This window comes from Ctenocephalides felis, unplaced genomic scaffold (assembly GCF_003426905.1).
Source record: "Ctenocephalides felis isolate EL2017-DRISC unplaced genomic scaffold, ASM342690v1 CF-g0.4_SCAFFOLD_01886, whole genome shotgun sequence".
NCBI classification, from domain to species: domain Eukaryota; kingdom Metazoa; phylum Arthropoda; class Insecta; order Siphonaptera; family Pulicidae; genus Ctenocephalides; species Ctenocephalides felis.
Window position 1 is genome coordinate 145,647,151 of NW_020538040.1, and position 26,695 is coordinate 145,673,845.

General features: G+C 28.6%; 2 protein-coding genes across 4 annotated transcripts; both read right to left on the bottom strand.

Moving 5' to 3' along the window:
- Positions 1-184: 184 nt before the first annotated feature.
- LOC113377224 (ubiquitin carboxyl-terminal hydrolase MINDY-3 homolog) lies at positions 185-11,928 on the bottom strand. The gene is made up of 8 exons (XM_026617461.1): positions 11,635-11,928; positions 11,445-11,578; positions 11,040-11,384; positions 9,999-10,152; positions 1,487-1,624; positions 1,255-1,414; positions 1,027-1,186; positions 185-421 (listed from the first exon to the last, which is right to left on the bottom strand). Exons 1-8 carry the CDS (start codon positions 11,774-11,776, stop codon positions 278-280), a joined length of 1,377 nt encoding a protein of 458 aa, XP_026473246.1. The 5' UTR covers positions 11,777-11,928; the 3' UTR covers positions 185-277.
- Positions 11,929-14,982: 3,054 nt separating this feature from the next.
- LOC113375135 (ras-related protein Rap1) lies at positions 14,983-18,271 on the bottom strand. 3 transcript variants are annotated; one of them, XM_026615084.1, is made up of 6 exons: positions 18,047-18,271; positions 16,003-16,131; positions 15,667-15,774; positions 15,470-15,598; positions 15,227-15,379; positions 14,983-15,153 (listed from the first exon to the last, which is right to left on the bottom strand). In XM_026615084.1, exons 2-6 carry the CDS (start codon positions 16,075-16,077, stop codon positions 15,064-15,066), a joined length of 555 nt encoding a protein of 184 aa, XP_026470869.1. In that variant the 5' UTR covers positions 16,078-16,131; positions 18,047-18,271; the 3' UTR covers positions 14,983-15,063. The 3 variants fall into 3 exon arrangements, with proteins under 3 accessions (XP_026470869.1, XP_026470867.1, XP_026470868.1); XM_026615082.1 differs by having other exon boundaries at positions 18,053-18,270; XM_026615083.1 differs by lacking the exon at positions 18,047-18,271 and adding an exon at positions 17,766-17,999.
- Between the last annotated feature and the right edge of the window lie 8,424 nt (positions 18,272-26,695).

The following is a 26,695-nucleotide window of genomic DNA, read 5'->3' on the forward strand; positions in this document are numbered from 1 at the left end:
ATATAAATAAGTAAACATATACCATATTAAAATGTGTTAACAATATTTTATAATGACTATATCACATAATAAATAATTATATATTATGATTATATCTAAATGACTTAATATAAAAACTATTTGATCAACAGAAGAAATTTTTTTACCTGATTACATATTATATATGTAAATAAATGTTTTTGGTCACCTGATTTCTTCCGTAAATAAGTAAAAGAAAAATAGATGAGTATGATTGCTAGTACTTGTTTTTTTTGACATAAAACATGATTGACGTATGTCAATTTAGTGAAGGAATACGACCCAGCCAATTAATCTCAATGTTTGGCCACTTTGTTTGGAGACATGTAAGCATTGTATTTGAAGGGCAAACACTTTTCAAATCACATTCTAGCAGAACAGCCATACCTCGTTGATATGTCACCTATCAAGCAAAATTATATATTAAATATAATATACAACATGATGTCACAGAACTCAACATTTCCTAAAAACTTAGGCAATTGTGTAATTATTTTTGACTAGAGACCAATTATTACGATTACGAATCCAAAGGTCACAGTTTGACCAAAGGTCAAGACTGCACTAAAAAAACTAAAATAAAACTCATATTTTTCAAACTATGCGAGATTTTTTTTTCTAATTTTTTTCATGATAGTTATGATCAATATTATCATTTCTGGGTCACCCTGTATGATATCTTCGTATCTATAGTAAGAAAAAGATATAACAGGTATCTTGTTATTGTCATTAGATCTTGGCAATTCATTATAGTGATATAATGAGACCAATTATTTATATGATCATGAATCCAAAGCTTAAATAAACAAAGTTAATAAAAATAGCCAAAAAATGGTCACAGTTTGACCAAAGGTCAGAGCTGCACTTGAAAACTCAAATATAATTTTCAAACTATGTCAGATTTTTTTTTTCTAATTTTTTTCATGATAGTTATGATCAATACTATCGTTTCTGGGATACCTCGAATGATATCTTTGTAACTATAGTATAAAAAAATGTAACAGGTACCTTGTTATTGGCATTAGATCTTGGCAATCCATTATAGTGATATAAAGTGAAACAATCAGGAGTAGAACGCTTTTCACCAGAAAAAAATTCATCCATAAACGCATTCAATAATATTATACCTAAGTTCTCTGCATCCAACTTTTTACGCATTATATCAACACTGTGAAATAAAAATCAGTTAAAATTGAATTTTTTTAAAATTAATGCATAACAAATGTTTATACTCACTATTCTGGATCACTAACTAAATTTAAAGCACATAAAACATCCTGTAATAATATACTAGAAATGAAGTTATTTCCTTCTGGATCAAACTGTTTAAAAACTCGGCGAGCAGACTCACTGGCTGTCTCTGGAGACACCAGTAACTTCTCAAAACTGAACAGAACTGTATTCAAAAATGCATGAAGATTATGAGTAATATATGACGATATGAAAAAAAATATATAAAATAACTTACCTGTTAAGTGAGTTTCTGAACCCATTACCCAGACAGGATTTTTTGGATTTTTGAAAAATGAGCCAACAGTACAATACCTCATTTGTTCCATGAGGGTTATGAAACCTATATCTGCTTGTTGGTCAATGCCTCGAAGCTCTATAATAAAATATTAAATTAGTCAATTAAAAACTACTGCGTAAAGCTCTTACTTCAATTTAAAAAGCAGTATTTTCTTTCCAAACCATACTCAAAGAAATTTTTCCCATATAAAACCAAAAACGCAAACTCAACATAAAAAATGTATTACTATTAATGTATAGTAAAAATTTCAAATGTTAAAATAATCCTCAGTATATTTGCATGAATAAATTATGACTATATAATTAATATACATTTGAAGTGACAAATTACAAAATGAATCACTATCATCAAACCATCAAAATATTTCTATGGAGGGAAATTCATTGTTACAACTGACAAAATTTTTCATTTCTGGCTCAAAGCTCTTATATCTAAGCAACGATTCACTTCTGTGACGGTTCGTATCACAAAACACTGTATTTGTACAATGTTGATAATTGTTATTTAGTTCAATTCATATATGAAACTAATGGGAAGCTTGTGATAAAACCTTAATATATAATATTAGCCAGGCCTTATTCATTGAAAACAAAACCAGCATTCACTAAAATTTGCCTAGCTTCAAACACCCAGCGTCAGTGAATCGATGTGTAGCAACAAGTTCTTAATGCTGGTATAATAATAAATAATTTAAGCTTTCATATTGAGATTAATGGCCGTCACTAAACTAAAATTTGATATTCAATTTTATTATAACTTAATCAAAAGACAGCTATTATGGTACATTATATGTAGTTCATATTTACACCAGAGCGATGATTGCTGGTTGATTTTACACTATATTGTATTGCATTTCAGCTTAATAGTTTTGTTATATTATTATTTGGTATATTATGTAATTATTGTATAATTACATATTATATATTGTGAAACAAAATTCAAATTCAAATAGTAATAACAATACTTAAATTTAAAGGGTATGGGCGCATTGCCATATAGAATCGGCCCCACCCTGGTATTTAAATAATTTATACGCCATTTTATAGGTCTAAATGATAAAAACCGATATACCAATTTTCAACTTTCTATCTCATCTTATGGCCGAGATATCATTGAAAATATGTGAAAGTGGCCCCTTTTTTCAAACTCACTTTCAGACGTAACCATAAAAGATATCGAAAAAAAATTTACGTGGTTCTATTCATATTGGCTTAGGCCACATTATGTAGAACAATCAATTTCAAATAATCAATTATTATTAGCTGAAAAAGATAAAATAATTTTTCAATTGATGTTTTCCGGTAGTGCGTTCAGTTGGACCACCTTCTAATTACCTTTATTCGAAAGATTATTGTTTTTTCTTTTAGTACTGAAAATATTGTTCAAATCAATTTGAACAATATTGGAACACATTGGAAAATTGAAAAAACCGGAGCCAATACAACCGCGCGTAACGCTAATAGTACCCTGCAATTGCATAGAGTTCGTTCGAACGCAAAGCTGTGCGCGACGCGCCCGAAACGATTTCTAAGAAATTCTGAACTTTCATTTCTGAATCTGAAATACAATTTCATTTATCACTGTGAGTAATTCAATTAAACTAATAAAGGCATTTTAATTATAATATTAGACATAAAAATTTATTGGTGTCTCTTAAAATTTACAAGTGTATCATATGATTTACACAAATACTTCGGTATGCTAAATAAATAAATAATCAATTAAAATTATATTTTGTTATTTTAATCGTCATCACTGTCGTGGTTAATAGCAACCGAAGTTTCCTCTATTATAAAAATTTTCGATAGTATTTCTGATGGACGTATAATACGTGATAAATACCTCGCAAATGACATATAATATATAATAGCTGCAATATGTGAACAGCAACCAACAGTCCTCAATCCATTGGGACAACTACAGCAATACCTTAAAATACTTCGATAGTTGGTGCCAAGCGGAGTATATATTCAATATAAACAGTATATTTTTTCCTATTTATATGCCGTGATTGGACATCAATTCTAATTATATTCCTATGTTCTTTTACGTAATATAACTTCGGCTGATTTTGGTCAGACAGCATTTCAGCCAGGTAAGATATTGCTTGTGATAACTGGTATGACCCTGTGAATAATATTTTAAGTTCTCGTTCATTCAAATGTGGGAAATCTAACAACTGATCTGACTGAAGAAGTTGAAGTGTTTTTGCTCGTCTGGTCCATCGATTTTCAATAACTTCATCATGTAAGGTGTTGGGTATAGTCCGTTCATTCATATAGTTGATCACTTCATCAGCTAAATCTCCATCCGATGATAATCGTTTTCCATACTTATTATGTAAAAAACCTACAATTTTACATAATGTTCGGACTTTAGGCAATAATTTATTATTTAGTGTGTTGTGTAAAAGCCGATATCTTTGCGCAATATTACCATGCACAGCTTCAATAACCCATCGAAGTTTTGTAATTCTTCTCGATTCGTTCGCCTCTTCTGTTGTGAGTTGTTTTCTTCTACCCCTGCAGCATGGCATAAGAGGCACATATCCTGCTGATTTTATATCTGTTAGAGCATCACGAAAACCGCGATCTACCAATAGAATATCATCAGGTTGCAAAAAAGTTCTGATGCCATGCGCATCTTTTAATATAATTTTCATGATTGTGGCGTCATTTTGTGTTGCCAGGTATGGGCCTAAAAAGTCAACTATGAAGCCATTTGTTGTACAAATTGTAAATGGTTTGCATAGTGGTACCCGTTTTTGGCCAGAAAATGACTTTCTTTGGTAATCATTATTTGTGCTCTTTTCGTGTCGTATATATGTACCATCACATATTAATGCCAGTTGCTCATTGGTTAATCCCAGAATTTTTTGTGCGTTGTATGATGTCTCCGATATTAATTGGGTTCTGGTAAAAGACTCTTATCCAAAATTTTGATCCAATATATCTTTTTCGAATCCAATTAAAATTTGTTTATAATAATGAGAGACTTGTCTCTTTGAAATATTAAAAACGCCGGCGATGACTTGATTAGAATTTCCCGTTTTCAATTTGAACAAAAAAATAACTAATGCTTGGAAAACGTTTCGATTATTACTATTTTTCATTGATCTAAGCATTTTACTTATTTCTGCGATTACTTCTAGATTAAAACCTGTTAATATTTTTATTTGTTCAGACGATATAGATAAATTATCTATCTGCTTAAATAATGAAACACTTGTATCTGCCAAAGCGTTTAAAAATATTGATATTTCCTTCTGAGGGACGAGACTAGTGTTTGAATAAATACGTAACTGTCGTATATCTTCTTCATACAAAATTTTTCCAAAAAAATGCTTATTGCATGCACGATTTCCAAGCGGTATATATATATTCTGACTTTTACAAATGCGTGAATCCTGGCTTCTAGAGGAATTGTAATTAGGTCGGATTTATTACTGCAAATAGAACAATGTCTATGCGTCGATGCAACTCGATTGAGACAAAGATCCACGGATAAATCAGTTTTCGAAGGTAAATTACATTCAAATTCACTGCAAGAATCACTAACACATTTGTTTTCAGTACTACTATGCGATAAATCATTAATATTGTCTGTGCTTGCTTCTCCTCTATAAGGAATTAGTCTACAAGTGGAACACAAAATATCACCAATTTTAATTATTTTTCCTATTGAACTACTATACAACTGTTCATCATCCTCGGTTAGAATGATTTTCGTTCTATTACGCATTTTGAATAAATATTTATCACAGTTTTTGCAAGTTTTAGACATTATTAGTTCTACTATGTTAACTAAATCTTAACTAACTAAATCACTAAATCAACTAAATCACTAAAATATCACTATACTCACTAAGTAATCACTATACTAAATAAGCCACATAAAAAATACAAACATAAAAATAATGTAATTTTTTAAATGAATTAACTAAAAAATTTTATGTGATGAAAATAATTATTAACACACTATAGGCGGGCCCCGTAAAAATTCTCGTCAGACCAAACTGATATGTGTAGCGGGCAAATCGCTTGCTCGACACGAGTGCTCTTTCCGTCGCCTCGCATGAACACAACTGGCTGTCACATTGAACATATTTTTTTATAACTCTTTTTTTTTAAAAAAAAAACCGTCTAGTTGTTTTGAACTATAAAAAAATTATTTGATTTATGCATAATTAAATATAAAACTAACAAAAACTAGTAGCATATGGCATCGTGCTTTAAGGCAAATTGCTGAAACTTCCTGTACCATATCGAAATGTTTGAGGAATATTGAGTATTGAATGAAATATGTTTTTCCTAAAGCAATTGTTATGTCAACACAATCAGAATGTTTTTTGAATCATTCAATTCGGATGCTTATTTCTCTCAAAAACTGCCATTTTGTGTACATTTAGCTCCGTATCTTTGAAATGGTTGAACCTGCCTTTGCCAAAAACTAATCACCACTTCTCCCAATCATTACTAATTTAATGTTTTTTAGATCATTCAAATCGGATGCTCCGTTCTCTCAAAAACTCGATTTCTATTTTCTGCACTTTTTGCTCTGTATCTCCGTAACGGCTGGACCTGCGATTGCCAAAAACTAATGAGCACATCTCCCTATCAATAGGAATCGAATGTTTTTTGAACCATTCAAATCGGTTGATCCGTGCGTCCGAAAACGTGAACGAAAAAATGCGGCCACCAAAAACACACGCACACACAGAGACACATCCATTTCTTCTGAGATATGCCAAAATGTTCAGAAACCTAAAAACCGTAGAAAAATGGAATAATTTTCATTCTTGATTTTCCGCCCATTACTATTATATAGGTTAGTTATAACTAACCTACGGAAAGTTAAAAATTTAACGTACAGTAAATATATAAACCACTTTTTACATACGTGAAATTTATGGAAAAAATCACCCCTTATGAAGAGGTGCTGGGACCCGAATAGCAAAAATAGCTGACCACTTCAATTAAACTATTTGGTTTCAAAACAACGCAACTTTGACCCAAAAATGATTCAATAATTGGAGGATTGTCAAATTCTGACCACTCCACTTCTTCATTGTCATTATTTTCAGAATCTCTGGAAATAATCGGCAAAACTCTACGTCTTCTAGGATGAAAAAAAATTTCATCCACATACACTACCAAAATCAGTAATATCAAAATCACTTCCAATTTGTGATAAATTATTGGCGCAAACTTTACTATCGCTATCCGATGCTATTATTTCATTATTGCAAATAACAATGTAAAAAAGAGTTGAACTATACAAATCTGACTAATAACTAAAATATTTGATAAAATATATATTGAACACCTTTTTATTGTTGTAAATTCTGCATATTTATCTACAAAACAAATTGCGAGTAGCTTGAATGAAAAGAAACTTGAAGATAAAACATATTGTTTCTTATCCTTATTCTTATTCTAAAAGTCTTTCAATACGTAAATCAATTGAATCTAGAGAAAAGTATCAGCTATTCTTTCAATATCATATGCAAACCGATCAGATAAAAGTATTTTGACTCGCTTTTAAAGTTAGTCTGTTCAAAGCGTAATAATACCTTGCCCGCCGATAAGCAACAGTCCTCGCAGAGCGTAATTTTACGGGGCCCGCCTATAGTGTGTTAAGATACTTTCAGTATTAATTTTTGTAAATTCCTGAAGTACTATATAGAAAGTTTCCGCATCAAATGGCGAATAATTTTTGAAGAATTTTAAATAACAAAAAGCAAAGAATTTCAGATTACCATTTGTCATATTTCTTTTTGTATTGTAGTATTGAGTAGTACTGATAAAGATAGGCCACAATAAGGGCTTTATAATCACAATGTTAAAATTATCATTCAAAAAAAGAAAGGTTTCTTGGGTTTGTTGAAATTACAATGTTTCATTATATCGTTATTTCATATGAATACATATAACTATATAATAAATATTGTCACATTCAGAATTTCTTAGAAATCGTTTCGGGCGCGTCGCGCACAGCTTTGCGTTCGAACGAACTCTATGCAATTGCAGGGTACTATTAGCGTTACGCGCGGGTGTATTGGCTCCGGTTTTTTCAATTTTCCAATGTGTTCCACCAAATTGATTTGAACAATATTTTCAGTACTAAAAGAAAAAACAATAATCTTTCGAATAAAGGTAATTAGAAGGTGGTCCAACTGAACGCACTACCGGAAAACATCAATTGAAAAATTATTTTATCTTTTTCAGCTAATAATAATTGATTATTTGAAATTGATTGTTCTACATAATGTGGCCTAAGCCAATATGAATAGAACCACGTAATTTTTTTTTCGATATCTTTTATGGTTACGTCTGAAAGTGAGTTTGAAAAAAGGGGCCACTTTCACATATTTTCAATGATATCTCGGCCATAACATGAGATAGAAAGTTGAAAATTGGTATATCGGTTTTTATCATTTAGACCTATAAAATGGCGTATAAATTATTTAAATACCAGGGTGGGGCCGATTCTATATGGCAATGCGCCCATACCCTTTTTAATTAATACTTCCCTAATATTATGGCAACATTAGATTCCTGAATGACTTTAGACATCCTGAATGTGAAAACAAAGAAAGGGAAACACCTATGCATCATGCATTATCTGAAGTATCAACTATAAATTCATCATTTCTTTTCTAAAAAAAATTTTTTAACTAAAAATAAATGATAAATAAAATAACCAAAAACTAAAGAGAAATCTAAATAGGTTGTCTTCTTCCAACATAGATATACAGTACAGGCCAAAAGTTTCCGGACACATAAAAAAAATCTCATTTTCTGAGTTTTTAGCTATATTTTTCATATAAAAATAATTTTATTCAAGTTAGTTTTGTACATTCTATGTAGTATTAATATTTAGTGACTGATTTGTAACCAATTTGTGAGAAATGATAGACTAATTAGCAATGAAAATGTTAAAATGTCACTGCAGTCGATTTTCCTGAATATGACCACCCTTTGCTTTGATCACTGCAGCGCATATTTTTGGTAATCTTTCGACGATTTTTTGCAATGTTTGCGCAGGTATGTTCTTCCAGGACTCGTTAAGGGATTCCACAGGGCAGGAAAGCTGTTTGGATGCAAATCCTTCACGCGGCGCTTAAGCTCGTCCTATAACAGTTCTATTGGATTAAGATCTGGCGATTGTGCAGGCCACTCAATTATTTGAAGTATTTTTGAAGAATTTATCGTCTGAAAAGTTATTTTGAAAGAAACAGGCAAATCATATCGCGATATCGCCAGAATACTACAGGTACTTAAAAGTACAGCACAAAATGCAGTGGCAAGATATCATGAAACAGGCATCAATACTGATCGAATTCGATCTGGTCGACCTCGGAAAACCTCAAATAAAGTCGATGACAAGATATACAACATCAGCAATGCAAATCGATTCAAGTCCGCTTCAGATATCCGGGCTCAAATCAATGAACGGTTAGATGAGCCAATATCACTCACGACGGTCAAGCGCCGGCTTCGAGAAAAAGGTATGATTGGTCGTGTTGCCATCAAAAAACCACTTCTGCGAGCAGTAAATAAACAAAAGAGATTGCAATTTGCCAAAACCCACTTAAATTGGACCATCGATCAATGGAAATCAGTGTTATGGTTGGATGAGTCAAAATTCGAACTTTTCGGAAATCATCGACGTCAGTATTGTCGTAGGAAGGGTAATGAAAGACTCAATTCTAAGTGTATTGCGCCGAAGGTGAAGCACGGTGGTGGTTGAGTGATGGCTTGGGGTTGTTTTGGATTCAATGGAGTTGGCTCGCTTGTCAAAATAGATGGAACTTTAAAGAAAGAACAGTATCATAGCATACTTCAGCGCCACGCCATTTCATCTGGTCTTAATTTAATTGGTCCAAAATTTATTTTTCAACAAGATAATGACCCTAAACACACTTCCCGACTCTGTGCCAATTATTTGGAGGAAATAATTGAGTTGCCTCCACAATCGCCGGATCTTAATCCAATACAACTGTTGTGGGACGAGCTTAAATGCCGCGTGAAGAATTTGCATCCAACCAGCTTCCCTGCCCTGCTTTAACGAGTCCTGGAAGAACATACCTGCGCAAACATTGCAAAAACTCGTCGAAAGATTACCAAAAATATGCGCTGCAGTGATCAAAGCAAAGGGTGGTCATATTCAGGAAAATCGACTGCAGTGACATTTTAACATTTTCATTGCTAATTAGTCTATCATTTCTCACAAATTGGTTACAAATCAGTCACTAAATATTAATACTACATAGAATGTACAAAACTAACTTGAATAAAATTATTTTTATATGAAAAATATAGCTAAAAACTCAGAAAATGAGATTTTTTTCATGTGTCCGGAAACTTTTGGCCTGTTCTGTATGCTCGCATATATATATCACTCAGTTAAAAGTCCTAAAGAATAAACCAAATGTTTAGGCACTTACTAAGTCCTCCGATGTCTTGCACATGATCCCAAACATGAGCAACAGCTTTACCAGTTAGCATAAGATTTATCAATCCTTGAGATCCATATCCGTAAGTATCATGAATAAGAGGTTCCGAAGTGTCATTTAATTCATTTTTAACTTGATCAATTCCCTAAAAAATGTCACTATCACTAAACAGCTGACAAAACATACTGATCAAATAATATACATTATGGTAAATATAGATATATACTCAAGAATCGGAAATGTTGAATTAATTATTGCTAATACTGTAATAATATGTACTAAAATTAAAACTGACAAAATACTTTCACTGAGGTTTAGTTGTAATTTTATGTTTGTAAATTAACTATAAGTACTGTACACTTACAAGGTGTGTTCAAAAAGTACCCGGAATTACTAATAATTAAATTTCGCGGGTCTGGAGTGTCTGATTGTCAAAATTTTTTTTTTATTGTGTTGGTATACATGCCCCTAAAGTATGATGAAATTTTCAGCTATATTCACTGTTTACTTTGTCTGTGGTAGTCGCTAAGGTTCGACGTGTTTTTCTGAGCTCGGCGATTTTTACAATGGAAGAATTGAAAAGTCAAAGAATTTGTATTAAATTTTGCGTAAAAAATGAAATAAAGTGTTGCAGAGTGCAAAAATTCACCAGATATGGCTCCGTGTGACTTTTTCCTATTCCCAAAGTTGAAGAGACCCATGAAAGGACGGCGGTTTTCCTCGATTGAAGAAAATCGCTGAGAGTGCTCAAGGACATATCAAAAAGTGAATATCAAGGGTGCTTCGAAAATTGGAAAAAACGCTGGCATAAGTGTATTATATCTTGGGGGGACTACTTTGAAGGGGACCACATTAATGTAGACGAATAAATAAATATTTTTTTGAAAAAACGAAAATTCCGGGTACTTTTTGAACAGACCTCGTACATTATTCTACTCATAAATTAACTCACTTTCGTTAATCTTTATATTTACACTAATTTTCTAAACATTATGTTGTTTCATGTGCATTTACTAAAAATAATATCTTTACCTTTGTTAGCAGTACAGAATATAAAAACAGCAAAACACCATGCCGGTCAAACAAAACTTTAGGATTATTATTGTAAAATAATTCCACATCTTCGATAGTTTCTAATGTATGAATGCATATCCTTTCATGAAAATTTTTTGCACTTAAAACAGTATCAGCTGCTTCAGGTTCAATTTCAGGGCTTTCTGAAATTTCTGGTTTGTTTCCATCACTATTTACAACCTTATTTTTGGAATGTGCCATTAAATTACTTAAATCTAAAATTTTGTACTTTTTTGATACACATTTAATTAATATGTTACACAAAGCTTGAACCAAAAGTTTATTGCATTTATCTTCGGTTAACTAAAATGAAAAAAATAGCATAAGCATCACACAGGATAAAAATAAACATAACATTCTTACATCTTGAAAACTAGGTCCAGATGATTCAGATAATAAGGTTTTCAATAGGAATGCTTGCACCGGAGCTATAACGGCGCAAGGGCCGCCTTCATTCTGTACAAGAGCGCTGGGTTCATCAGGGCTGAATGAAAACCCTTAAAAAAGATCTCCGTTAGTTAATGATCAATTTACAATAAGCATTCTTATATACCTTGTGACCAACGTTGAAAAACTTCTTGCTTAATTTCTGAACCCCAAAGAAGTTGGAGCACAGCAGAGACTTCTTGCATTTCTTGAACTCTACTGCTTTCCCCAATATCATTCTTCAATTCCATAGCTGTCAACACACTCATTTAGTTTAAGGTTATTGGATTAAACCAATTGTTATTGAAAGAATTAAGTTGTAAAATAATATAACTTCACACAAAATCATTTAAATAAATAACTATCTATGGTTTTCAATATCTCAATAATAATTTGTTACGCTTAAAACAGACATTGATAACAGGCAAAAATAAATGGTAAGACAAAAAGCGCCATTTTTAGGCAGTATGTATTATCGAAAGACAGTTTCGATAGATTGAATAACTATCGTTAAGGCATGGGCGAGAATGGTAGCAATGTAGCAATGTACAAGAATTTTGAAATTTTCCGATGACAACTTCACAGTTATTTGGTTGGCACACTATGCATTATTGCATATATAACCGCGATTTTTGTTTCGAGTCAATCCTCAAATTGAATTCAATAAATGATTTATATAAAATATAAACGATAATATGAAATTCCATTTTGCCATGGAATCTTTATATTAAAAAGTTTCATAGGTATTTTATTATAAATATATAGAAATAATATAATTTTGCTTTTTCAATTTTGAATTGTCCACATTTTAGTTATATATTTTACATTATATTCATTTAAAGTTTGCTATACATTCAACAATTTATTCATAAATACTATGATGTTGATTTATTTGAAACTGTTACAGAAAAAACATTTGTCTTTTATCTGGACATTTTTATATATGAAAAAAACTATGATTCTAGAATGTCAAAAGAAAGTGAGATAAAATAATGAAAAGGCTTGAGCACATTATGCCTATACCATAGATAAATAAGGCCTATATCAATATATTAGTAAAAATAGTTCCATCTAGAGAATAAACAGGAGTATGCAGTAACTGGATGTTATATCCCCCTCTTCCGGAATGGTTTTCCTACAAATACAATAAATTATAAATTGCACATAATGAATAAAAATTATTTATACAAGTAAGAATTACTTACCTATAATTTTACTCTTCTTTTCATTAAAGAGTGGAGAACTGGGGATAGAAGATATTTTTCTTTACGGAATAGCGAAACATAGATTTCTGAGAAATTGAAAATATATGAAATGTGAGAGCATTTGAAGGTGAAGGCTAATTGAGAGGTGATACCAATCATGTGTACCACGCCTCTAAGAGAAAAGATGGGCAGGAGCAGAAGGAACATTATGATGATGAGTGAAATAGTTTGTTAATGAGTATTTTAGTTTAAAAATTTTGTTATGGAAGTCACAGATGTTGGAATGAACAAGATTCCTACTCATATTTTTTTAAATATTTCAGTATAAGGAGTTTCGAGTATACTATCTATGACTAATGAATACATATATGTTTAGGACGAATGCTCCGGTATCATTTTATATTATAGTATGAAGTACAATTTGTGTTAGAGCAATATAAAATTGTTATAATTATAATAATTATAGGGATGTAAAGAATGAAATTATGAAATTGTACTAACAGACAAAACATATAAAAAATAGTTACTTCATTATTTTGTAATCATCTTGTTCATAGGTATAGTTTTTTCATTAATAAAATTAATTAAAAGTTATGCTTTTTTATTAACAATATTTCACAACTGCATATGCAAAACTTTTTTGTTAATTGATTTATGAAAAAAGAATTCATACCATTCTATTGCAAATTTTATTAATATTTTTATGAAATATGCGAATTGAAAGATTTCAAAAAGGTGAAGATGTAAATAAATAATTTAGATATTAATACTGTCTATGCTCTTATTCACTGCTTGACTACTATGAATTATTAATTACTGAAGCGTGTTAACTAGCTTACATTTATGACCAATTGTGAAGGTATTTTTGCAGTAAAAATATGATTTATAAAATCAATAGCATGCAAGATCTTCACTGTACTAATGAAATGCATAATTTATTTCTTTAATTATTTTTTTATTACTTATAATGAACCGTAAAATCAGTCTTTATGAGACTTTTTTACAATATAATTTCATATAAAAATAAAATATAAATGAATTTTCTTTTCAATTCATGTGTGAGATGAAGGTGGCAAAAACTTATATAACACCTAACTTCACGGATCTTTGCCCTCTCCCAAAAAAAACTAAATGATTTGTTTTCAATCTTTGTACACTTTATTAAATAATTAAGTTCAAAGTAATCAAAAATACATAATTAACTATTTAATAAAGTGATTATATAAATCAGTAAATTTAGAACACATTTCACATAACAATATTATGTACATTAAACCTAGAGTTCAAAGTTTTTAACTTTATAACAAATCTTACAAAAATTTTAATCTAGAACAATTTATCTGCTGGATGACAAACATGTAATTACAAGTTAAAATGATTGTACCAATAATTACATTTAATTGAAAGTGTCATTAAAATATTGACCATGCATTATACAAATTATATTTATAATTATAGCGTTAACAAAATAAAATAATTTTGTGCTAAAGCCTCTGCAATAAAAAGAACTGACTCATATGTATAAAGATTTAATTGTATAAATGCAATACAAATTAATTACAGTTAAAATTTAAGAACATATTGCATGACAGTTTGTTATAAAGCATAAATGACTGCTTAGTTTTTTTTTTTTTAATGAAAGTTTAAGACATCTATTATAGGAAGATATATGGCGGAAACAGAATCATTACATATACATCAACATCAATGTGCATTACTTTTTTTTTTAATTTCTCTTCAGATAGAATACGATGAATATAAACATAAGTATGAATTATAAAATTGTATTGTATACTGTATAAAATTAAATGTACATGTCTTCAACCTTTTGTAGATCTAAAATTATTTTTTTTTTTAACTAATAAAACCTACTCATTTGCTTTTCGAGGATGTGTTTAAAATGTACATTAAATCATGCACAGCAATACATTTAATTTACCATTCATAAACATATTATATATGTTGCAAAAAATAAATTGGAATAACAAATTTTCTAAGTCACCAGATTTATATTATGCGATATTGCAAATAAGGATGCAAGTTGCTTAAATTTAAACCTAATATATAATTATTATTTAATCCATTCTATGAATATACAGAATAAAAATGTAAAAGATATTGGAATAATATTCAAGCCCCTACATTTTCCTTATCTTGTATAACTTTATATCCATAATTTCAACCAGTGCGCACCTTCTTCAGCATCAATATATGTGTTGACTTGACAACTTGTTTGAGTTGAAAAGTATCATTATTTCTTGAACTAAACCTTGTAATAACTGTCAATAATATTACGTCTTTGTGTCTGACAATAATTATATATTTATATATTTATATAATTTCTTCATCTTTTACAAAAGTGAACAAATAGATTTCTTTTTCTGTTTCTGTTTCTTTTCTGGAGACTTTTTATTTATTTGCCGAACAAGATCAAAAAATATCTGAAAATAATGATTTGTTAAAGAAGTTGTTGAATCATAGAAACATCATAAACAACAAATGAATCATACTAACATCATAAACAAATATCTTTGCCTTGGCAGATGATTCCATAAAAGCGCAATTAAATTGACGAGCTAAATTAACTCCTTGATCCTTGCCAACCACACGTTCATCTTCTAAGTCGCACTTATTCCCCACTAGCACCATGGGAACATCATCAGTATCCTAATAAAAATTGAAATTAAAATAAAGAAATCTTTAGATTTTATTAGCAAGTATCCTTTTTTTTGGAAGATTTTATTTTAATCACTTTACCTTTACTCTTAAAATTTGCTCCCTCAAATCTTGTAAATCATTAAATGTAGACTGAGCTGTTATGGAATATACCAGCACAAAACCCTGTCCATTCTTCATATATAAATCTCTCATGGCAGTGAATTGTTCCTGAACAAATTTTTTTGTAAATTATGCACAAATTTTAATTTTACCTAACAAAATTGCTAGTGACTTACAGTTCCTGCAGTATCTAATATTTCAAGCATACATTGCTGTCCATCTACTTCTACTTGCTTTCTATAACTGTCTTCTATTGTTGGATCATATTTTTCAACAAATATACCCTAAAGTGATACATTTAAAATATATATTATAATATACATATGCATACATATGTGTACAAGCATAACTATAGACTAATATAAATAAAAAATGATATTATTGTACTTGTTGACAATTTTGAAACTGACATGATAAGAATGATGTTCATGTGTAAATTTATAAATGTTTACACACATAAAAGAAAGTTTTGAGTAAGTTGAATTATAACTTAAAAAAATAAACATTATTACCTGCACAAATTGCACAGTAAGTGCTGATTTTCCCACACCTCCACTTCCTAAGACCACAATCTTGTATTCACGCATTTTAGTTTGCTATAATATTGGTTATGGTGAGTCCTTACACGATAAATTCTTCACCTAAAAAACAAATATGTATGATAAATATATTTAGCAAAAAATATTAAAAATTGAGTATTTGAAAAATACTACTATATCTACATAAACTATAAATTTGTGTAAAAAAAACTTCCAGCATTCTATTCCATCCATAAACTATAAATTTGTGTAAAAAAAATATCCCAGCTATTCTATTATTACATGAACCCACAAAGTTCAATATCAAACTCTACTTGCACTGCCCGAACTAATCTCAAAAGTAGTTGGCTTTAATTTACCAAAGTCTATAAGCACATGGCATTTTATTAAAAAATAAATATTGCTATGACATTTACTAAGTTTTATTATTTTTGGCAAGCCTTCACAGTGAAGAGATAAAACGCTGTAATATCGCAACATTGTCAAACATGTATATAACAGGCAACATGTGAACCTAAAATACGCATTGAGTGCTGATGCATTAAATTTTGATCATGTTCAATCTAAAACTATGATGACCATATGATCAATTTTTCAATTGTAGATAAAACTATCATGCACACTGCCACAAATATATACATGTTGTAAGACTGACTACATTACGGGAGTTTTCAGATATTTAAAGCTTCTGGAATAACATATGAGTTAAAAATTTTATGTAAATAGCATAGTTTAAAAATTTGTTTATTATTGTAACTTAAAGATATCTTTACTCATAATTTTTCAAAAGTAAACAGCAGCTGAAATTTTTGTTTATATTTTACTAAATAATGTATATTTATAATAATATGTATTACATAAATAAAGAGATCAAATCAACTCTTCAAACTTATGATACTTGAATATTTGACAGACTTGGATATTCAACAGTAGCAACGGTGTATTACCATAATGTCAGATATAAAGATTGGTAAATCTTATAAAAGGACTTACAATGCAATGCTACTAATTAATTATGAGTCACAACTGTGATTAATATTTAATGTTGCCAATCTCTTAAATTAAATCATAATATTTGTATTATTAATATGTATTTATTAACGAGCATCTTCAGTGCAATATTTAGGTGCACATCAAGAATACACATATTTCAAGAAAGATCAAATAGTTGAATTTGTGTTATTTTATTTTATCTTCTAGTTTAGTATTAAGGTGAACATCAATATTACACATATTTTACTGAAGAGAAAACAATTGAATTCGGCGTTTTTTTATTTGCTAATGAACCATTTTATACTGGTATAGTTTTTGTGTAAAAAATAATGTACTTTGTTATTAAAAGTTTTCCGATTCGGGCCCTTGAAGAACTAATATTTTAGTAAGTTATTTTCTATTTTTTTATGTATGTAATGCGGCTCGTAAAATGTTTTAAATGCAATAATAGAAATTTTTACTTCGGATGCTAATAAAGTTCTCACTACACAGCCATTCCATATAAATTGCTGTCAAATGATAAGACAAATACCACACCTATAAATAAGTTTGTCGATCATTCGTTACGAACAGCAAACTAAAAATGAAAAACGATATCAATTTAATCGTGTAACGTGCAGGGGCTTGATATTAATTAATACACACACAAGTGAAACATTTTTAACCCAGAAATAAATTAAAATGACATTTCACACAAAGATCGATTATAAAGCCAAAATATACAAGTTGTGTAATTTTATTACCTCGAATAACTCACGATAAAAATTCTTTGTAGCAATAACATACAAAATGCTGCAAAGCATTACACTTTAAACTCAATTCTCTATTTAACAGTCACGGGAACTCCACTTGTATTCAGTAGCGCTGACACAACGCCATGATTTTTCCACGCAATTATCAAGTGACGCACAAAACATGGAGTTATTTGTCATAAATTTTGCACTAGCACATCTTTTTAGAGTCGCGAATTTTGCATTCGAACACTTAGTAATTTCATTAAACCAATTTTTATGTTATTACTTACACTTACCGTCGGATCAACACACTTTATGCTTGGGCGATGGCCTTTTACACTTCCGTCGTTCGGCGCATGTGAGGTGAGAGAAAACGATACCTAACTAAAACATTACGATTTCGAATATATTTCAAATTACAACAAACATCTAAGCGAAAGATTTCTACTGGAGACTTCTAATGTTTACTCTAAAATCATTGATAACAAAATTAACAGTCCTGCCCAAAAATATTACTTGCCTCATTTATGGCAACATTGCCATAGAGAACGAAGAATGAAATTTTTATGCCAGGGGTGGAAAACTGACAACTCAGCCATGATCATTCTTTAGAATACAAAGTTTTTATCAAAAAGTTTTCTTTAACGAATAAATTATAAATATAGTGTATTAATAACGAAAAATTGTTAGAAAAGTAGTGTCAAGTCGGCTTTTTCCATTTTTAATGAAATTTTAGAAAATTTGTAGAAGGTTTTCTCAATTTCTAAAATTACGGGTAGCAACTGCGATTTTGTTAGCAAGGTATGCTTTCACATTGGCCTTTCAATGCTTCTTCTTTTTTGCTTGGTACATTACATATGGACCAAATAGTCTAAATAAATATGTTATTATTCATTATATATAATTAAAAAAGATTTAAAAGCTTATACACATATGCACACACATATTTATAAAAATATTACTTGCATCACTTATGGCAACATTGCCACAAAGAACGAAGAATGAAATTTTCAATCCAGGTGTGGAAAACTGTCAATTCAGCCATCATATTTTTTTTAGAATATAATGTCGGTTTTTGTCGAAAAGTTTTCTTTAACGAATAATCTATTAAAATAGTGTGTTAATAACGAAAACTAGCAGGAAAAGTAGTTCCAAGTCGGCGTTTCCCATTTTTAATGGAATTTTAAAAAAAATGTAGAAGGTTTTCTCAATTTCTAAAATTACGGGTAGCAATTGCGATTTTGTTAACAAGGTATGCTTTCACATTAGCTTTTCAATGTTTGACTTTTTTGCATAGTACATATGTATATGAACCAAATAGTTTAAATAAATATGATATTATTTATTATATATAATTAAAAAAGATTTAAAAGCTTATACACATTGCACACACATATTTGTAAAAATCATTTGTGGCAACACTGTCACAGAGAACGAATAATGAAATTTTCACTCCAGGTGTGGAAAACTGTCAATTCAGCCATTATATTATTTTAGAATATAATATCAGTTTTGATCGAAAACTTTTCTTTAACGAATAATCTATTAAAATAGTGTGTTAATAACTGAAAATAGCTGAAAAAGTAGTTCTAAGTCGGCTTTTTTCATTTTTAATGAAATTTTAGGAAAATTGTAGAAGGATTTATTGTTTTCTAAAATTACAGGCAGCTACTGCGATTTTGTTAACAAGGTATGCCTTCACATTAGCTTTTCAATGTTTTCCTTTTTTGCATAGTCTATTACATATGGATCAAATAGTCTTAATAAATATGATATTATTCATTATATATAATTAAAAAAGATTTAAAAGCTTATCCACATATGCACACATATATTTGCAAAAATTTTACTTGCATCATTTGTGGCAACGGTGGCAACATTGCCTCAGAGCTCAAATAATGAAATTTTCACTTCAGGTGTGGAAAACTGTCAATTCAACCATCTTATTTTTTTAGAATATAATGTCGGTTTTTATTGAAAAGTTTTCTTTAACGAATAATTTATTAAAATAGTGTGTTAATAACGAAAAGTAGCAGGAAAAGTAGTTCCAAGTCGGCGTTTCCCATTTTTAATGAAATTTTAGAAAATTTGTAGAAGGTTTTCACAATTTCTAAAATTACGGGTGGCAATTGCGATTTTGTTAACAAGGTATGCTTTCATATTAGCTTTTTAATGTTTGCCTTTTTTGCATAGTACATTACATATGGGTCAAATAGTCTAAATAAATATGATATTATTCGTTGTATATAATTAAAAAGGATTTAAAAGCTTATACGCATATGCACACACATATTTGCAAAAATCCTTTGTGGCAACATTGCCACAGAGAACGAATAATGAAATTTTTACTCCAGGTGTGGAAAACTATCAATTCAGCCATTATATTTTTTTAGAATAAAGATCGAAAAGTTTTTAGAGATCGAAAAGTTTTCTTTAACGAATAATCTATAAAATGGTGTGTTAATAACGGGCAATATCCGAAAAAGTAGTTCCAAGTCGGCTTTTTTTCATGATTTAACCGAGTTTTAGAAAATTTGTAGAAAAATTCCTTATTTTATAAAATTACCGATAGCCCCTGTGCCTTTGGTGACAAGGTATGCTTTTTGCTTTCACATTAGCTTTTCAATGTTTTCCTTTTTTGCTTGATGAATTACATATAAATCAAATAGCCAAAATAAATATGACATAATTTATATGTAATATATATGACATAATTTATATATATATATATATATATATAATCACAAAATATAAGATTATGCACGTATGCATAATAGTTACAAATAAAAAAATTAACTTAAAAAAATATAAGCTAAAACCAATAAATAGATTTTTGCACAATTTGGACTATAGAATAATATAGATATAAACCATATAGACTATAAAGTAAAAATTTTGTTATCTTCACAGCATATAATTTACTTATTATTATACATATATGTATAACTGTTTGAAATATTCTTTTGCCGGTTCAGTGTCCAAGGGATGAAAAACCTTTTCAGCTTCGTTTCGTTTACATACATATATTATGTTTTTTTTATAATAATTCAGTTAAAGTCTAAATTTACCTTTAAACATAAAAAATCAAATATCGAATATATATTTATTCATTATATCTTTTATAAAAATTTTCTTACCTCATTTATGGCAACATTGTCATGGAGAAAGAACAAAGAGTTAATTTTTTTTTCAGGTGTGGTAAACTGGCAGTTCGGCCATGATAATTCTTTAGAAATAAAATTTTTAATCAAAAAGTTTTCTTTAACAAATAATGTGTTAAAATAGAGCATTAATAACGAGAAATTGTTAGAAAAGTAGTTCCAAGTCGAGTTTTCTCATTTTTTAATAGAATTTTGGAAAATTTTTGGAAGTTTTCCTTAATTTCTAAAATTACGGGTAGCGACTGTGATTTTGTTAACAAGGTATGCTTTGACATTAGATTTTCAATATTTTGCTTTTTTGCTTGGTACAGTACATATGAACGAAATAGTCAAAATAAACATGATATTATTCATTGTATATAATTGAAAAGATTTATAAGCTTAAGCACATATGCACACACATATTTGGAGGATTAACTATTATAGTTACCAATGAAAATTTTTTATCTAGAAAAACATCTAACCTAAAACCAATAAATTGACTTTTTGCACAATTTGGATTATAGATTACTATAGATATAAACTATATAGACTATAATCAAAACTGTTTGTTATCTTTACAGCATATATAAACTTATTACATATATGTGTAACTATTTAAAATATTCTGTTGTCGGTTCGGTGTCCGAGGGATAAAAAACCTTTTCAGCAAGCCGCCATTTTTTATGTAGTTGAAGTCTAAATGTAACTTTTAACATTAAAAATCTGATATATATATATATATATATATATATATATATATATATATATAAATTTTAACGGCCCATTGGCCGAAATACAAAAATAAATTGAGAAAAAATAATTATACTGATAATATAACAATAAAGTTAATATATTAACTATTAACTATTCAATTATCACTATTCAACTACTCAACTACTTACTATCCACTATTTTACTATTTAACTATTTCACTATTTAACTATTAACTATTTAGTTATTTAACTATTCTCTTATCTCTATTCACTATTTACTAATTAACTATTTAACTATTCACTTATCTCTATTAACTATTTACTATTTATTATTAACTATTCACTCATCACTATTTACTATTAACTATTAACTATTAACTATTAAATATTAACTATTCACAATTTAACTATTCACTATCCACTATTTTATTATTCACTATTTAACTAACTATAAACTATTTAGCTGTTTAACTATTCACTTATCTCTATTCACTATTCACTATTTACTATTAACTATTCACTGTTCACTATTTAACTATTCGCTATTTAAATATTCACTATCCACTATTTTACTATAAACTATTTAACTATTTTCTTATCTCTATTCACTATTTAACTATTTAACTATTTAACTATTTACTATTAACTATATAACTATTTATCTATTAACTATTTAACTATGTAACTATTCACTTATATCTATTCACAATTCACTATTTAATATTAACTATTCACTTGTCACTATTCACTATTTACTATTTACTATTAACTATTCACTATTCAACTATTCACTATCCACTAATTCACTTTTCACTATTCAACTATTAACTGTTTAACTATTCTCTTATCTCTATTTACTATTTACTATTAACTATTCACTATTCACGATTTTACTATTTAACTCTTTACTGTTAACTATTATCTTATCTCCATTCACTATTTACTATTAACTATTCACTATTTAACTATTTAACTATTTACTACTAACTATTTAATTATTCAACTATATACTAGTTAACTATTAACTATTCACTATTTAACTATTTACAATTAACTATTTAACTGTTAACTATTTAACTATTTACTATTTAACTATTTACTGTTAACTAATTAACTATTAACTATTCTCTTATTTCTATTCACTTTTTGCTATTAACTATTCACTATTTAATTATTTAACTATTTACTACTAACTATTTAATTATTCAACTATATACTATTAACTATTTAACTATTAACTATTCACTATTTAACTATTTACAATTAACTATTTAACTGTTAACTATATAACTATTTACTATTTAACTGTTCATTCTTAACTAATTAACTATTTACTATTAACTATTAACTATTCACTTATCACTATTCACTATTTACTATTAACTATTCACTATTTACTTTTAACTATTCACTTATCACTATTTACTATTAACTATTTACTATTTAACTATTTACTATTAATGTGGAATGTGAATGTGAAAAATCATATGATCAAATTTCAATAAAAATAACAAATTTTGTGTAATAAGAATAAAATAAGTGGGTCATGCTAATAGCGATAAAACTAGGTATAAGTGGCATTTTGTTTTGCGAATTGCATAAAGTTCCCAATTAGTATATGACGATAAAATTTACAAATTTACTTTTATTTAGAAAATTCTAAACTTTATTGATTTTTCGTAGGCATATTATATGCCTATTTAAGGATGTCCGATTAGACCCTATAGACAATATAATAATTGATTAATATAATATAATTAATTAATGGATTTGACCATGAACTCTTATTACTATGGATAGATTCATTAAAATTGTCAATAAATTACAAAAAACGGCATTTTTAAAATGGGTTCAGGATTTTTGCAATCGGTACAACCGTTTTTGATAAAACGTCAACGAAAGGTCAAACTTTGCCTTACATACACACACACCCATGTTTTTTTCAATTTTGGTCTCGAAACATTCAGAATGCTCTAAAACGTCGAGAAAACATAAAATGAGAAAATCAAATTTTCTAGCGAAAACAAATTTCTGCTTCAGAAAGTTAAAAAATAAACAAGAAATATTGAAGTGTATGTTTTTCAAAATGATTCAAAATGAAATAATGCATGAGAGAATAGTTTATTTACAATTATCATGAAATATTCAGTGATAATTTCTCACAAAGTATTATAACCAACAATAAGTAAAAAAGCGTTTTATTTATAAACATATCCCGCGTATTATCTGTTCAGATATTTCATTTCTAAACGGTTTCATACTGTGTATGAATGCACCCGATAAGATTCGATATGAATGCAAAACAATGTTTTTTATTTTTAAAACATATGACACTCATCGTTTTTCGAAGTCATAATATAATACTTATCAAAAATTCTTAATTTAATAACATGGTAAACTAATCATATTATTTTTTATTATCATTTTTATTATAACCATCTTTTGAAGAAAGTAGTGACGGCGTTAGGCGATGGCCTCGCGCTTCAAGGGGGCCTTTAATTCATCAAAATTCAAGTCTTTAATTTTTTTAAAATTTGTGTAATTTTTGTCATCATTTGATTAGCAATAAATCTTATTCACTCATACGTTAGTTTAACTGTAGTGCGGAAAAATAATTTAACGTTTTCTTTGACTGAAAAAAGCGAGGCTTAAAATTTTTAAAAAATACTTTTTTTTATAATATATTTTAACGGCAATCAGAACCTTACGTCCTATGAGCTGTAGATGGTAATCCATCCATATTTGATGATTTTTTGTTATTAGATTTAATCTAATAGGGCTGTCTATTTATTGGTGCAGCAATGCCAGGGCTATTTTCACTTGGAAATATATTGCTATCTACATTTCTAAGTGAAAATCGTTGTCACTGCTGCCTGACAACACGCTGCTCGAAGTGGGTACCGAACCCAGGACCTCGGATTCAGGTCCCGTCGCTCTTAACCGCTTACCTACGGGCGAGCCCATAAAAATACTGGTTAATAAAATGTTGAAATAGTTATGATTTAATTCTATAGCTAATATATGGCGTGACCACAGTAATACAAATTATTTATTTATGAAATAAATATTTGGATTGGTTGGTATTATAAATAAAACATAAAGCAATTAAAAGTTCTCAAATTTATCTACCACAATAAACAACGAGAAAATTACATACACACACACACACACACACATATATATATATATATATATATATATATATATATATATATATATATACAATAGTAAACAAAATATTTTTTATACAAGTCCAATTATTAATGAAAAATAGTTATGTTTAAATAGTTAAATAGTTAAATAGTTATATTTAAGAAAAATTAATAAGTCTTCCATACATTTGTATCATAGTTTGATTCTGCTTCAGTGGATAAAAAAATGTAATAAATGTCTAAAATTTGTACTGTAATCGACAGAAAAATAAATTAAATTATATGGAATAAATAATGTTGAAAAAATAATAAACGCACAATTAGAAAATGTGAAAACAATCATCAATAGATTGCAAAGATAAATAAATTGAAATAAATTTAGAAATCTCACCACAAAAATTATTTAAGAAAATAGAATATTACATATTAATGAAAAAGGTTATTAAATTACTAGGGCTAATAAAAATATTAAGTTTTGTAATGAAAATTTAATAAAAAAATCATTCTTTAAGCTTCAAAGAATCAAGAATTAAAGTTGATAAAAAGAAGTAATACGTCTCGCTGTTTATAAATTTATATTTAATTGTAATAACAAATTATTTTTTAATTACCTGTTTTTATGGAATATGTATCTATCTGTCCATATTTGTTGCAAAAAAATCGGGATATATAGTTTCATATAAAATTCATTGTTGTCTTCTATTGTTATTTTTGACAAAGCTATTGTTACCTGCACTCTTAAACATTCGATGCATTTTGTTTAAACAACAGGCAATATATTTCCTACCATTTATAAAATATTGGTACACAAATGTGTGATGTTTTTAAAGATGTGACAATGGACGGATTGTATTAAACGAACAAAATGCAGAGGATATAAGATTAATTATCATTATAAATCTTTCACCTGTGGTTATAGTGTCGTCTTCCACATAATTTCGAACTTTTTTTTAGAAAATATGTATTCTCAACTAACACTTTCAAAAAGTTTACTTTAATAGTTTTTAGTGAAGAAATATTTTTACAAGTTGCTTTGATCTCGAAGCTTTTTCAAACCTTTGCATAACGCGGGTGTACAAAAATGGGATGGCTGAAGTTTGAATCATAGTAAATAACATAGTATATTATCGTAGACAATATAGTTTCTCATATATTTTCATCACTTGATAATATGTATTATATATGACCATATACATTAACACGTTGACTGCCAACTATGCGATAACTCGTAGATTGCGATGTTCTCTTGTACGCCAAATACATATATCGTAGAGATAAAATATTATTTTAATTATTGTAAATAATCTTTTTGTAGTTTTGATGTAAATTATGCTCTAGAAATAGAGTTTTTAATAATATAATACGATTAAATATAATTGTCATTTTTGGCCAGATTTTTTAAAATTGCCACGGCAGCTAACGTGTTAAGCACCACAATTATAGTAATGCAACCGAGGAATGAAAATTATATATTTATATATATATATATATATATATATATATATATTTGATATAATTGGCAGCTACTTCGTCGAATTAAAGAAATGGAATTACTATTTTTACTTGTTTATTTAAACAGTTTTGGCTCCAGATATGTGTCGTCATTCAATAAATCAAACCAAGAAAAACCAATACACAAAACTAAAACAGTTTTTAATTGAAAATTTTAATTAACAAAAAAACAATGAAACCAACTATATTTAGTTGTATACAATTTTAAAATAAAAAGAACTAATAAATAACATCCTAAAAACTTTGGGAAAACAAAATTTTGGTTTGTGTAAATACTTTAGGCTATTTTAATTTTTTTAACTTCTCGTAGGGTAAGTTATTGTAATCGTCCAAAAATCGAAATTGAAAATTTTTACATTTCTTCACGTTTTGAAGGTTTCTGAACATTTTGGCATACATGGTGTGTGTGTGCATGTATG

Bases quoted from the DNA above. Each gene is read 5' to 3' on its own strand.
- LOC113377224 (XM_026617461.1), bottom strand. From the start codon at position 11,776: ATGAGTGTGTTGACAGCTATGGAATTGAAGAATGATATTGGGGAAAGC. The intron at 11,385-11,444 runs GTAAGAATGTTA...TTTTCATTTTAG, and splicing joins CTGGACCTAGTTTTCAAGAT to TTAACCGAAGATAAATGCAA. The intron at 1,415-1,486 runs GTAAGTTATTTT...TTTTGAATACAG, and splicing joins TTCAGAAACTCACTTAACAG to TTCTGTTCAGTTTTGAGAAG.
- LOC113375135 (XM_026615084.1), bottom strand. From the start codon at position 16,077: ATGCGTGAATACAAGATTGTGGTCTTAGGAAGTGGAGGTGTGGGAAAA. The intron at 15,775-16,002 runs GTAATAATGTTT...GTATCACTTTAG, and splicing joins TTACTGTGCAATTTGTGCAG to GGTATATTTGTTGAAAAATA. The intron at 15,154-15,226 runs GTTAGTATGATT...CATTATTTTCAG, and splicing joins CAAAGATATTTGTTTATGAT to ATATTTTTTGATCTTGTTCG.